General features: G+C 47.9%; 1 protein-coding gene across 2 annotated transcripts in view; it reads right to left on the reverse strand.

The window, feature by feature from the left end:
- Positions 1–14477, reverse strand: part of KIAA1549L (KIAA1549 like) — a 296220-nt gene that overhangs the window by 68044 nt on the left and 213699 nt on the right. For both annotated transcript variants that reach the window (XM_062198042.1, XM_062198041.1), the window contains exons 9-11: positions 14308–14459; positions 8466–8637; positions 1255–1418 (exon numbers count right to left, since the gene is read on the reverse strand). In XM_062198042.1, coding sequence (XP_062054026.1) covers positions 1255–1418; positions 8466–8637; positions 14308–14459 — 488 coding nt within the window. The remainder of the gene's footprint in view (positions 1–1254; positions 1419–8465; positions 8638–14307; positions 14460–14477) is intronic.

Raw genomic sequence — 14477 nt, forward strand, 5'->3', positions numbered from 1 at the left:
CCACATCGCAGGATTCAGGCAGAAGGAGCTCAAAGGCTCGGATATGGGCCTCAGGCACCCCTCTGTTGTTAGTAGTGTGACTTGGGACAGACCCCGGCGTCTCTTTCCCTGAGGTTTCTTAGGAGCAAAATGAGGATAATGAAACGTGCCCTGGCTGTGACCTCCCTCCCAGGGCTGCTGCCATGAACAAATGAGGTGCCAGACCTCTTGGAGCCCAGCAGATTGGGAGACATTATTTAAACACCGAGAATCACGGCGAGTCTAGTTCCCCGAGGGACTATCATTGAAGGTAGCTACGTGACTGGAAAACCAGGCTGGAGGATTTCCTGCCCAGTCACTGGAGGCAGCTGGGGCAGAGACAGGGAGGCCTGGGCGGAAGGATGGGACTCCGTGACGGGCTTCAGGAGAGCCACTGAACTGGAGTGCGGTGGCCGCCCAGCCACGGCTCATGGTGGCCTCGGAAGGTGAGTCACTCCCGCCAGTGTGTCCAACAGAGCTGAGCCGCTGTGTCTCAGTCGGTTGGGGCTGCTCTGCCGAAACACCATGGACAGAGTGGCTTCTGGGTAATAGAAATGTGCCCCTAGTTCTGGAGAACGAGAAGCCTGAGGGGAAGGAGCTGGCACGGCCAGTCCTAGCAGGGGCCCTCTTCCAGGCTCTGGATGCTGACTTCTGGCCGAGGCCAGGGCACACTCTAGGATGTCCGTCCTAAGGGCATGGATCCCATTCCCAAGGGCTCCATCATCACGACCTCATCACTCCTCTAAGGCCCCCACCTGCAAGTACTATCACCTCGTAGGCTAAAATGGCATCACAGAAATCTGGGGGACACAAACATGCAGACCGTAGCAGCCCTGGTTCATCCATCGATTCTGCTCCTTAGAACTAGGGAACAGTGACGGGGTTGCTTTTCGTGCATAAAAGTAGGGCGTCTGGTTAAATTACCCCCAGGTCCTTCCCCCAACATCCAGTCCTCATTTTCTGTGCCTCCATTTGCGCACCTGTAAAATCACAGTCCTTCCTCTGAGGGAAGCACTCGGCTGTTGCCCCTGTAAAGACTTGGAAGCACTTAGGGCAAAGAGAGAGCATGCGGCCGGGGGAGGCATCCGTCTCCTGACCGGGTCATAACATAACGGGTCTCCTTCTCGAAATGGGGACCTGGGAGGATGGCTCTGAAGGCACCTGCCTTAAAAGCCAGGAGGGAGAGGCAGGCGGGGGCCCTGCAGGCCTGCACGCCCTCCCCACCGCGCCACGCACCTTGGCTCTCTGCGGCAGGTTTATCATGGTGTCTGCCTTGAAGTCGTTCTTGTTCTTCCTGCAGAGCACAGCGGTGATGATGATGATGATGACCGTGACCACGGCGATGGGCGCCAGCACCGCAGCGATGATCCACAGGTTGTTGGGCGGGTTCTTCACCACGGCTGTGAGAAAGAGCCAGCGGGAAGCCGTTGACAAGGAGCACTTGGGGAGAGGAAAGCGACTCAGACAGGCACCTCCCGAGCCCAAGCCACATGACGTGCGACAAGAGGGTATGGATGTTACCAAGGCCTGGCATTGGAAAGCTGCTACCTCTGCCACCGCTGTGGGACTGTGAACAAGTCACCTGAGCTCTCTGAGTCTCAGTTTCCTCATCTGTGAAATGGGGCTATCCCTGAGTGTTGTTTTGGTGAGGTCCATGGTAGGTGCTCAATAAATGCCCATCTTTACTACAACTAAGAGGAAGGGGAGAAGGAAGAGGGATCGGTGTGGTTTTCTTCATTGACAGTGAGAAGAGGTGAGAGGAGAACCAGGACTCAAAGTGGGTGCTGGAGCCTGGGGCCAGAACCGTAGCGTGGCTCTAACCATGGTAGCAAGGTCACCCTCTGGGTGAGCAAAGAATACAATGTAACCCGAGCAGATGAGCTCTGGGAGGAACGGCTGGGGAGCTTGGAAACACCTCAGCCTAGCCAAGAGGGCAGCCTTTCTCATGCTCACCCAACGTCCTGCACATCAGTAAACTGTCAACTCCACCAAGCCACCAACACCTCTCCCCTGTGTTACGCAGTGGCCCTCCCACCTTGCCCGGGACCCCGGCAGCCTATTCACAGCACGGCTGCTGGGTTGAGCTTTAAACACTCAGATGACAACACTGCTCTGCTCAAAGGCCCTAAGAGCTTCCACCACCCAGACAGCAAGAAGCGGACTCCTTATCATTTCTACAAACCCTAGCCTATCCGCCCCTCCCCTGGCCTCCTCGGCTGTTTCTCTGGCCTTTTAGCCGACTGCTCTTCTCTGAACTCACCACGCTCCGGGTCTGCTGGCCTCCTCCTGCTCCTCAAACACAGTTATGTGCTCCTGGGTCGGGCCTTTGCACCTGCTGATAACTCCACACAGGCAGCCTTGACCAGGAATCCACATGGCGGCCACCCTCACTTCCAGGGCCCTGCTCACTTGTCCCAGTATCTGTGAGGCTGTCCCTGTGCTCTGCATATGAAATAACAGTGTCTGCCCCTTTCATGTTCCATCTCACTCGTGCTTTCTTTTTTTTTTTTTTCTAAAGCAATACTTCTCAAACTTTTGTGGGTACACCAATCACCTGGGAGCCCTGTTCCAATGTGGACTCTGATTCCGTGAGTTCAGAGTGTGGGTCTGGAGATTCTTTCTAACAAGGTCCCAGGTGATGTCTTTGTAGCAAGCCCCAGGCCACACCTGGGAGAGCAAGGCTCTAAAGCACGTACCAGCATCTCACATGATATACACATACTTGCCCATTCTCTGGCACCCCCTGCCCTCCACTGGAATGTATAATCCAAGAAGACAAGGGTGAGTCTTGTTCACTGGTGCATCCTCAGGTCCTGAACTTAGTAGATGATCAATTAAACGTCGAAGAAATGCAGACATGAACCACCATGATCCTTTGTGCAATCTGGCTCTCCATAAAGGTTTTTCTTATAAAGTTGCAAGAAGTCCCATCTGCTGGTAGCTAATCTAGACCACATTTTAAATGAATAAACTTGCAATCTGGTTTATATGTCCATCTCTTGTAAGTTTGGTTAGCATGAGTTGGTTCTCCTGATCCTGCTGAATTCTGGGGACTACAAGAGCTGCAAAACCAGACACTAGACCTTGGAATACAAAGATCCCACCAGAAAGTGCCACACACTAAGAATCTGCCTAGGAGGCCAGCCAGCCTTCCTCTTTGACTCCAGCCATCATCAACTTCAAGTGGTCCCTCTTTGGCCATGATCTGCCTATCGCTGGCTGCTCTGGAGCCCAGGACACCATTAGTACAAAAGTGCTTCTTTACCACCATGTTTATCAGTCCATGATTAATCACGTTATTAACTTCTGAAAACAGCTCATTAGATAATGTGCTTCTGTTGACATTAAACACGTAATTGTGACTGCTTTTAGTAATTCAGTATTTATATGAGTTTTTTCATTAACATTTTTCAAAACTCAGAGCTTCTATGGGAAATATCAATATGCCTCTTTTGGCTAGGCTTTTCTATTCTGAGGGAGAAAAATGTACCATGTACCCATGTGTACCATAACTGTACACATATTTCACCCGCAAGATGGAAATATTCACGGCTCTTGCTTGCACTCAGTCTTATTGTTTTGGTGGATGTGTTTCTTCTTGGTGCAGGAGGTAGAGTTCCCTTCACCTCTACTGAGACAAGGAGAGAACAGACTTCTCTTATGCACATTAATAATTCATGTTAATGGTCAAAATGATATTCACATTAGGTCAACTAAAGTCATCCAAACCAAATATATCCATTGGCATAATGATCTAAAAGGCCAATATCATGTACAGAGGTGGGAGGGGATGAATGGCTGTTTAAATTGCAAGACTTTCAGTGGAGGACACGCGTTCTGAGCGCCTAAGGCCCTTTGCCAAGGGGTTCTTCTTCTCCCCAGTTCACAGATGAGGAAAGTGAGCCCCGGGAAGGCTAGCCATTTTTAGGAAGTTATTTTTCTGAAACGAACCATCAAATAAACAGCACACATGATTTGGAGTGTGTGCTTCCCTGTGTGTGTACCCCACACCTGCCACTCAACACACATATACACACAGGTATCTGTCAGTGGGCACAAAGTCAAAGGGTCCCAGTATTCTAAACACAGAACAGATTATTCCCATGGGGAGCAATGTGAAAGGAAAAGGAATTCATCCAGAAATGCTTCCCGTGGGTGGACATCCAGCCTAGTGGTTGAGACACCTACGTTCTCCATCAGAGTGCCAGGGTTCAAGTCCCAGCTCCAGCTTCTTGCTAATACTGACCCTGGGAGGCAGTGACAGTGGCTCGAGTAATTGGGTCCCTGCCACTCACTTGGGAGACCTGGATTGAGTTCCTGGCTCCTGGCTTCAGCTGTTGAGAACATTTGGGGAGTGAACCAGAAGATGGGAATTTTCCCTATCTGTCTCTCCACTTCTCAAATAAAACATGTCTGGCTCTAGTTCATTTTTGTGGCTGTCCCTATGTCTCAAACATCTGAGACCATCGCTAGTGTGAGTAGACACAGAGGCGCATCTCCTGGGGCCAGCAGCTGGTGAGTCCTCAGACTGTGACATTCTCCTGCCCAAACCCTCTGGTGGCTTCTTGTTCCACTGGAGGCCAGCCCCTGAGGCCCTGGGTATGGTGGCCCTCCACCGGCACCCCTGACCTCATCACAATCACTGCCCACTTCCTCAGTGACCAGCTGGCTGGGTCTCCATCCCATTCCCTCTGGAACACCAGGTCCCCTGAGAGCCTCAGGGACCATTCCCTCCTTTAGATGGTCATTCAAATGTTATTTTCTCAGTGATCCTCTTAACTGCTTGCACTCAACAGTTTAAAATTGCAACCATTATCTCCTTGGCATTCCCTAGCCCTTCCCTGCCTAATTTTCCCCACAGCACTCACTGGTATCTAGCATATTACTTATTTATTTTGTTTACTTGTTCCGGCTTCTCAGGAATGTCAGCTCTGTATGGACAGGGGTGTGTGTGTGTGTGTGTGTGTACGCACGCTTGTATGTGTGTGTGTGGCTATTTTGTTCCCTGCTGTAATCCCAGCAGCTAGAACAGGATCTGACACACAGTAGGTACTTAATACATCATATGTTGAGGGAGTGAACAAGTATGAGTCCTTGTCACCAAAGGGTCAGTCTCTTGCTTTCATTAAGTGGTGTTTTTCAGAGAAATGTCTGATGCCCATTTACGATATGCTACCATCTGCTTTGATCTGCTTCCCTGTGGGGAGAAAGTTCCCGGTCCATGCACTGGAAACTGCCCCGAAGAGCTTCCTCCCTCTGACCTGGCAAACAGTGAGGTTGCATCCGCGACCCAGCTGCTTCTCTAGAGTTAGATGCTGCCCCAACTCCCAGAGGTGATGAGGGTCAAGTGTGCATTATACTTGGCCACCCATGGCCCTAGAAGCAGCCAGTGAGAAGGCTCTGGAACACACAGAATGTGGTCACTCTCCCTTCAGGGGAGCAATGTGTTCACCCCTGTGACTCTCAATGCAAAGTCCTGACTTCAGATGAATGCCACAGGCTGATTTCAAAACCAAGAGGAAATGGGACTTGGAAACCTCAGCTCGTCTCCTTCTCCATTGGCCTCATCTCCCTCCTCCTCTGCTCCTGGGCAGAGGACTTCCCAGTGTGTCCTCTCGCTCTGCTCTTCCCAAGCAATGTTCCTTCCCTGTGCACTCACATTTGTTCCGGGATTTTAATTCTAACCTGCATCTGTACACATATAAAGGTCTATAGAGTTGACCTGAATCTCTTCTGAGATCTGGACTTGAATTCTGAACAGTCTTCCTAACCTTGATAGGACAGTCCTATCAGCCTGCCTGACATCCTCTCAGCACCCCCTTTATCCCATTGGCAGCCTCTGGTCACCATCTCCTTAGACTCAACATGGCCCAAACAATAAATTACCTTCTCCCTCAGAAACGCTTCTGCTGTCCAACCCCCTTTCTACTTCCCTCAATAGCACCCCAGTCTCTGTACGACATGGGCTCCCAGCCCCCGAGTCTCCTTTCATTCTTCCCTCTCTCCAGCCCTGCTCCTTAGGGTGAATGAGATCTTGGCTGCCATCACTCAGGACTCTCTGGGTGCCCAGGACTCCATGAAGCCCTTTACATCTGCTCTTAATCCTTTAAGCAACTCTACTAGGTAGGGGCTTTCTATGTTGCCATTTCAAGATGAGGAAAATGAAGGCCAGAGAGGCTCATTAATTTGATTCCAAGTCCAGAGCTAGAAAGGGGGGAGCAGGGCTGGGAAGCCAGGTCTGCCCCACTTGAGACACTGCCATCAACCTCTCCGCTAGCGTGTCATCCAACCATTCGCCTCTCTCGGGGCCTGGCAGAGGAAGGTTTCTTTGCCTTCATAGGAATAGAGCCAGGAAGTAACTGGGGCTGGACACCCCAAGATGAAGGAGCTGTGGCACCTGTTTCTAAAGAGCTCAGAAGGGGGCCAGCGCTGTGGTGTAGTAGATTAAGCCTCTGCCTATGGTGCTGGCATCCCATATGGATGCTGGTTCGTGCCCTGGCTGCTTCTTTTTCAATCCAGCTCTCTGTTAACAGCCTGGGAAAACAGTAGAAGATGGCTCAAGTGCTCTCTGCACACACATGGGAGTCCCAGAAGAAGCTCCTGGCTCCTGGCTTCAGATTGGCATGGCTCCGGCTTTTGCAGCCAATTGGGGAGTGAACCAGAGGATGGAAGACCTCTCTCTCTCTCTGCCTCTCCTCTCTCTATGTAGCTCTGTCTTTCAAACAAATAAATAAATCTTTTTTAAAAAGTCATTTCAAACTATGATTGCAGAGAGTGACATTCTCACTGTAGGTCATGCTGCCCAAGGACACAACACGTGGTCTGGAACATGATGCTGAAGCAGGAGTCACATTGGATGAAGGCAAAAGGTGAGGAAGAGAAGAAAGGCATGCACCAGGGGGTCAGGTGCTTTTATCCCCCATACTTTAGAGGCAGAGAAAAAGACAGACAGATGGATAGACACAGAAGGAGAAAGATCCCATTCCCTGGTTCACTCCTTAATGCTTGCAAGGGCTAAAAACCACAGGTCTTCTTCTACATAGATGTTAGGGGCCCAGTCACTTGAGCCATCACTTGTGCCTCCCAGGGCTTGCATTAGCAGGAACCTGGAGTCAGGAACCAGGCATTGGAGCCAGGCACTCTGATGGTAGATGCAAGCATCTTAACTGATGTGTCTTAACCACTAGGCCAGATGCCCATCCCAGATGCCAGGTCCTTAGGGTTCACGAACACCAACTAGGAGACCCATGGAGATGTCCTTCTGTGTCTTTCCACGCTCAGGATATTGCCAAACACTACAATTTCCAAAACACAATCTCTACCCTCATCCCCTCTCCTCGCTTTCCTTACAGCTCTTGTTTGGGTCCCCAATGCCTGGGACACCACAGAGCTTCCCCACGGGTCCTGCCACCTCCTGTCTCCTTCCATTCAGACATGGTAACCATCTGTCCTCTCTAAATCGGAGGCAGTCCCCGGATTTTACTCCCCTGCTCAGAGATCTCCAGCAGCTCCCCTCAGCCTGTGCTCTTGGGACCATCTCTCCCTCCCTCGCCAGTCAAGGCTTAGTCTCCCAGCCAGTTCGCCTTTCTAATCCTCCCACACCTCCACCAGGCAAGCTGAACTCCTTGGTTTCTGGTTCACCTGGTACGTCTCCCCTCCCTTCTTTTGCTCCTCCTGCTTCCCCTTTCTGGAGCACCTCCCTTCCACTCCCTACCTGCCCCTGCTGAAGTCTTAGTGTTGATGCACTTAGGCTTGAGGTCAGAACTCAGGCTTGAGGTCGGATCTAGATACATACTTCACTACCTTAGTCTATGACGCTGAGCAGATTATCAAATGTTTCTCAGCCTTGGTTTTCTCTTCTGTCATTTGGAGCTAAGTAAGCATTGCCCCAGTGAGAGCAGAGTGGAAAAATATAGGGGAAGGAACCACAGAGCAGCGGCTCACAGAGGCAGCAGCTGCTTAAAGACCCTCCTGCCGTTCCTTCTTTCCCAGTGGCTCTTCCAGGCAAACCCTCCCCCTGTGGTTGCCTGGGTCACAACGTCTTCTCACAGCTGCTGCCTGCATCGTCTCCCATTGCATCTGCATCAGCTTGCCTGCTCCTTAAAGGCAGGACCAGGTCTCTCCCCATTTCTTAGTCCTAAGCCCTAAGCTCAGTTCACAGCACCCAGTAAACGTCTGTGGAATCAAATGAGCTTCAGTTCCTCCACACAGCAGCGTGACTTCTCACAGCTGTTCACTAGATTCCACAGAGGAGGAAGAGGGGTGGGACAGTGATTTCACTACTATCATTCCAGTTTCCCAACACAAAACCTAGTGCTTCACACAACACAGACAGCAGCCGATGGATCCCACACAGAGATGCTCAGCTCTGAGTTTGGGGATGACTTTGGTTGGCAAGGAACACTTCATGGCACGAAAACCACAGAATGAAAAGACTATCCCCTTACGGTCAGCTTGCAGGAGGACGACGTGATGCAGGGTCAAGGCCATCCTCTGGGAGTCAATGGTGCTGAGGATCTTGGCTGCTGCGGTCCCCAGCAGAGGCTTCCCGTTGTACAGCGTGTAGTAGGTCAGCTCCGCGGGGTCCTTCGGTCCTGGCACACGCTGCATCTTCACCATCTTTTAGAGAAAGACAGGCTCCATGTTTACAGGGCATCTTGCTCCGAGCCCGTAAGCTGCCGGCAACCGGCAGGCTCTCCTCTCCCTGCAGCTGAAGGCTCCGGTGGCTAAGTGGACCCACAATGTCTCTACCAGACCTCAGCCCTTGAGTACCTCCCTGTATCCAGCCTCTCGGGCGCCTGCTGTGGCTGGAGCAGGGGACTGCGAGGAGAAACAAGGTTCTGAAAAATATGAGCATCTGAGCAAGAACAATTTGAGGTTAGGAAAGACGATATGGAACAGTGGCGCGTCCCCAGAACTCCGGCCTCGTTTGAAAGTAGGCCTCCCCACGAATTCAGGGCATGTCAGGTTACTCTCAGGCAAGATTTTAAATTTCAAATTCCTGCAATTGCCACAAAGGGGAGAAAAGTAACTTACGTGTCTAGAATTCAGCAGACCTCTGATAAAAGCAGTACTGCGAAACTCTAAGTTCTTTCTCTAAAAGAACATTTTTGCTTTTTTTTTTTTACCCTGCAAGTTTTCTATATTTATTACAGGACAACCTGAAGATATAGAAAGCATCAAGAAATGAAATAAAACAAAAGCTTCCTATAATCCGTCTACCACAAACTAATTCCTGGCACCATTTTGGATTATTTGCTTCTATTTGTTTTTTCCATGAAGCTTCCCTTTCCTATTGTACAAAGTTATTTATCACATTCTATATATTATAACTTGCTCTTTTTACTTAAATATAAAAAGTATAAATGCTTATTTCTCTGTGACATTCCAATGCCTACCTCATAGACTTATTTAGCAAATCCTTTATTAGCCTGGCACTAGTTCTTCACTAGTGCAATTAACAGTTGATAATCAAAAATGTCAACACCGACATAGTATTCTGTTGTATGCATGCCTGGTAAATTTTCGAACACTTTATTATTGAATATTTAGGCTACCAATCTTTTTCTATTACAATTAACAATTGATAAACCTTACAATGTAATATAATATTTTCCAAAGTATATATTACAAGCTATGAGTTTCATGATATTAAAGATACTACAAAAATGTTTACAGCAACATTGTTCAAAATAGTAAAAAAAAAAAAAAGACCCTGAAAATTCAAAATACATTAACAGGAGATGAGGTAATGAGGTATGATACAGTTACCCAATGAAAAAAGTGCAAGTGAATGAACTAGGCTATATTCATACCGATATGGCTAAGTATACAAGGCTGATATTAAGTAAAAGACACAAATCACAGAGCATAAAATTCAAAATCAGACAAAACTACATGACATACAGTTTAGGGATACACATATGGATAGTAAAAAATCTAGACAAGAAATATGGGAATGATTTAATACAAAATTCAGGATCTTGCCCAATTCTGAGAAGGAGGAGAGAACCATCAGAGAAACCTATAATAGACTGCAGGGGAGAGACAGGAAAGAATAGTGACACTCTTACCTTTCAGCTTGTGAGTGCTTCCTTTTAGTTTCTTTAAGACCTACACATGTTTTACATTCTTTTGATTGTATGCTATATATATAATAATTTAAAAATAGCTGTTACTATAAACCAATTAAAATGTGCAAAATATCTGATCAAAAAGACATTTCACAAAGGAAGATATCTGAATAACCAACAAAGCACATGGGGAAATTCAAACTACAGGACGCTATATACACTGACCAGGATGGCTAAAACAAGCAGGACTGGCAACACCAAATGTTATGGAGAGTATGGAGCAACTGGAACTCCCCTGGATGGTGGGACTGTGAAGTGCTACAACGACTTTTGAAAAAGTTGTATCAGTGTCTTATAGAACAAACACTTACCAGCCCTAAGAACCAACATAAGGGTCTCTATATATATGAAGTGTTAGAACTTGAAAACCACCTTTTGAGTTGGAAGTATAGGAAATGCATGTTATAGAAAGTGTATGGAAATGATACACATTATCAAATACATAACACAAACCTATGCTCATTGCAGAACCTGTATAGTGAGTATGTGGGTATTCACTGCATATTTTTTCAATGTGTTTGAGTTTGAAAATGTTCAAAATAAAATGTTATAATGTAGATATTATTAAGAAACAAGAGTGTCATTGATAATTACATTTGGAAGCCAGTATGTTGAACAAATCAAAGGTATTTCTTTATGTCAGGTCTATTTAGAGTTGTAAGAGGCAAATATGCTTTCGATATCTTCAAGAAGGGGTTATAGTATGCAGCCTTGCCCAGACTTATTTGGTCAGAGAGACTCTGCCTTAGGGCACCTGATAGGGTTAGTTCCTATACACTCTGGAAATCACTGCCCTCACCCATTTGTCTTTGTGTTCACCTCTATCTTCTCTAAATAAAGTTCTAAGGAGTCAGTTGTGACCATCTATGTTAGCCTACTTTTCATCACTACAATGAAATGCCTAAGATAAGCCGTTTGTGAAGGAAGGAGGTTGGTTTCAGTTTCCCCATTCTCTGTTCACAGACAGCCCCACTGGTTCAGCTACTGGTGATGGTGCTATCTAGCCAAGTTCTGAGGTGGCCCAGAACATCACAGGGCAGGAGGGAGCACCTGTGTCTATCTCTGTCTCTCCTTCTAAAGTCACCAGGATTATGTCATGGGGACTCCATCCCAATGATCGAGTTCAACCTAATCACTTCCCAAAGGTCCCACCTCTACCTGCCACAAAGTTTCTACCCTCTTAGTACCACAAGTGTATATAACGATTCAGGAACAAGCCTTTAACACATGAGCAGTCTGGGGATACCCAAACTGATACCCAAACTATAGCACCATCTAAAAGGTTCTCATCTAAATTATTCATGTTGTGGCCAGTACTGTGGCGCAGTGGGTTAATGCCCTGGCCTGAAGCAACGGCAACCCATATGGGCGCTGGTTCTAGTTCTGGCTGCTCTTCTCCAGGTCCAGCTCTCTGCTATGGCCTGGGATAGCAGTAGAGGATGGCCTAAATCCTTGGGCCCTTGCACCCGCATGGGAGACCTGGAAGAGGTTCCTGGCTCCTGGCTTCGGATCGGTGCAGCTCCAACCGTTGTGGCCATCTGGGGAGTGAACCAGCGGATGGAAGACCTCTCTCTCTTTATCTACCTCTCTCTCCCTCTGTAACTCTGTCTTTCAAATAAATAAAATTAATTTTAAAAAATAAAATAAAATAATTAAAAAACTAAATTACTCATGTGCCCTCCACGAAGGCCATTCCCGGTTACTCTGTTTAAACGTGTCTGCATCCTTGTCACACTGGAGAGTGTCAGTTTACTGAACTTTAGTGGGGAAGTAGCATCTTGTGGTAATTAAAACTTGTGTTATTTTGACAATGAATCTAGTCAAACATGTAAAATGCTTACTGGTTATAGGTAGTTTTGCTTAGGACTTCTCAAATATATTAACTAGAGAAATATCTTTAGATTCTAGACTAAATCTCCATATTCATGAAAGTAGATCATATTTTTAAAATTCTCTGAGCCCAGATGAAAGGCCTCTAGGCAACAGATGATATAAACTAGGTAGAGTGAATTTTGGTGGTTGTGGGTTGAGGGGCAGCAAAGACTTGGACATATTAATCCTTTCCCTAGCGGGAAGGAATGGGGACAGTGTTAGTACAACAAGGTAGAGGTGAGTCATCATTCCAATGTCTACTAACTTGGCTCAATTTAAATTGAATAGCAAATTCTTAAGATTTCTCTGAGGGTGATGTTACAAGGTGATCTACAACCTATTAAATTCGGGTTTTGCAGAAATAAGTCCCCACTTGCTTCACTGAAGTTTTCCAGGCAGCTGCAGGCTTCAGGGGCCAAGTGCACTGAGCACCTTCAAGGAAGGGGAGAAAGGACACCCCCCTGAGCCGTGCAGAATGTGTTAGTCCCTCAGGCGAAGGACCCCAGGACTGTAGCGTGCTCCTCTCTCCCCCTACAGCTGCTGCAAATCCCATTTCACAGTCTGAGTATCACTGACTTCCTTTCTGTCATGTGGAGAAGCGTGGATTTAGGGTTTACATGAAGCCTACACAGGGGAAATCACATGCCTGCTGCACAAAATTCACCATGACTTTCCCTGTGGTAAGGTCATCGCAGACCACAAAGACTTTGAATCCCAAGCCATTAGGACAAGGGGCCAAATCCACCACTGTGAGTGGAGAGACCTGGAGTCTGGATCAGGGCTGTGATACGGACTCACGTGAGCAAATGTTTTCCAGAAGATTGCCCAGGGATGTGATCTACAGATTGTGCTCAAGTCTGCAATTTCCCGTAAAGCACTTCTGCATGGATAGCCTGATGCCCTGCAAGCACGCTGCGGTTCAGTTACACGCCAGATGTGGTCCAGCGCCGGTGGGGAGTCCACACGCCACCGGAAGCTGGTCAGGTTCCAACCAGGGAAGCCCACCCTCCTGACTTTGAGGCAGCTACCAGCAGTGTCTCTGTAACTTGGCACCCTGCTCACCAGAGCTTTGTCACTCACCATGGCAAATGTTGGAGACAGATTCTCATTGGAGAAGTTAGCAGAACTGTGATTGGCTAGAATATGCTAGGGACACTCCCCTCTGGCAGGAAGTGGGGAAGGGGTGTAGGGAGGCTTAGAGGCTCTTCCTGTAGGGATGGTTACTGCCTTGATGGGCTCCCCCAGCAGCGAGCCCTGAGAAGAGTTGAGTCCTTACGGTTTATTTGAGGGGTACAAGGAGGAGATATAGGAATGAGAAAAGCCAGCCAGAGCAGTGTCATGAAGCCAGCTACCACAGGAGGGTGACTAAAGCTTACTTCTGCAGGAAAGCTCTGGAAAGAGCCTATAACATGCATTTCAGAATTCTCCTAGGCAACAGCCAGGGGAGCAGTGGTATTTATATCCCCATCACTGGTTAAGTCCCAGGCACTTCTGGCCATCATGGCATGGGAAAAGCAGGTTCTGGCATCCCAACAGCGGCTCTTCCACTTCCAATAAACATTAGAGGATGGGGTTGGAGCTCTGACTTACAGACACAGCAATGGTCAGGAGATGTGGCACTAGGGTCCTCCTCATCTCCTGGTCATGTGACTGATACAAGGCTCAGCTCTGCTTGTTGATGCCAGTTCCTGCATTTAGAATACTGGTGCCGTAATGATGGGGAGAGAGCCTAACAGCACAGAGATCCAGGACATGGTTGAACTTACAGGTTGATGGATAGTTTTCACTTGCTTCCTAGTAACTTTTTGTTTTCTGAATGTTTGCATGCATGCAGATGTTATGAGACCTCCTTTCTTTATATGAAGGTATGTCAGAGTTTGTGGAAAATGGCACTAGAAGATGTTTATCTTGTTGCCAAAGATTTATGGAATCCATGCATATGAAGAATCTTCTAAAAGTTCATGAATAGCATGCATTATGAAAAAGTATACATGGGTTTCACATTTTTTTGTGCCAAAATAAACAAATCTTGTAATACTATTTTCCCATGAGCTTTTGAAGTATCATCTTCATCTGGGTAGTGACAGTGGAGGAGGAGCCAACTCCCACCCTCTGTCTTATTCGTGATGGGTTCTTATCATGAGGGTTATGACCCTCAAGCCCCGGGACCTCAGAGCAGTGCTGATTCAGCTGCTGAGTCAGCATGCAGCATGGATGGCCCTCTGTGCACGGTATTTACCCCCCACAGTGATTCCAAAACCCCAGTGGCTTTGCACACACCCACCTGCACAGTGTAGCTTCCCAGGGTGGTGGCCCGTTTAAACCGCCGGCCTTGTTGTTGGGACATCATGAACAGCTGGGCCAGGCGCTGCTCCATGACCCGGGCGAAGCTCTGGTTGTGCAGGCCCACCAGTGAATTGTCCACGCCCTGCAGCACTGCAGACACAGAAGGCA

This window comes from Lepus europaeus, chromosome 7 (genome assembly GCF_033115175.1).
Source record: "Lepus europaeus isolate LE1 chromosome 7, mLepTim1.pri, whole genome shotgun sequence".
NCBI classification, from domain to species: Eukaryota; Metazoa; Chordata; class Mammalia; order Lagomorpha; family Leporidae; genus Lepus; species Lepus europaeus.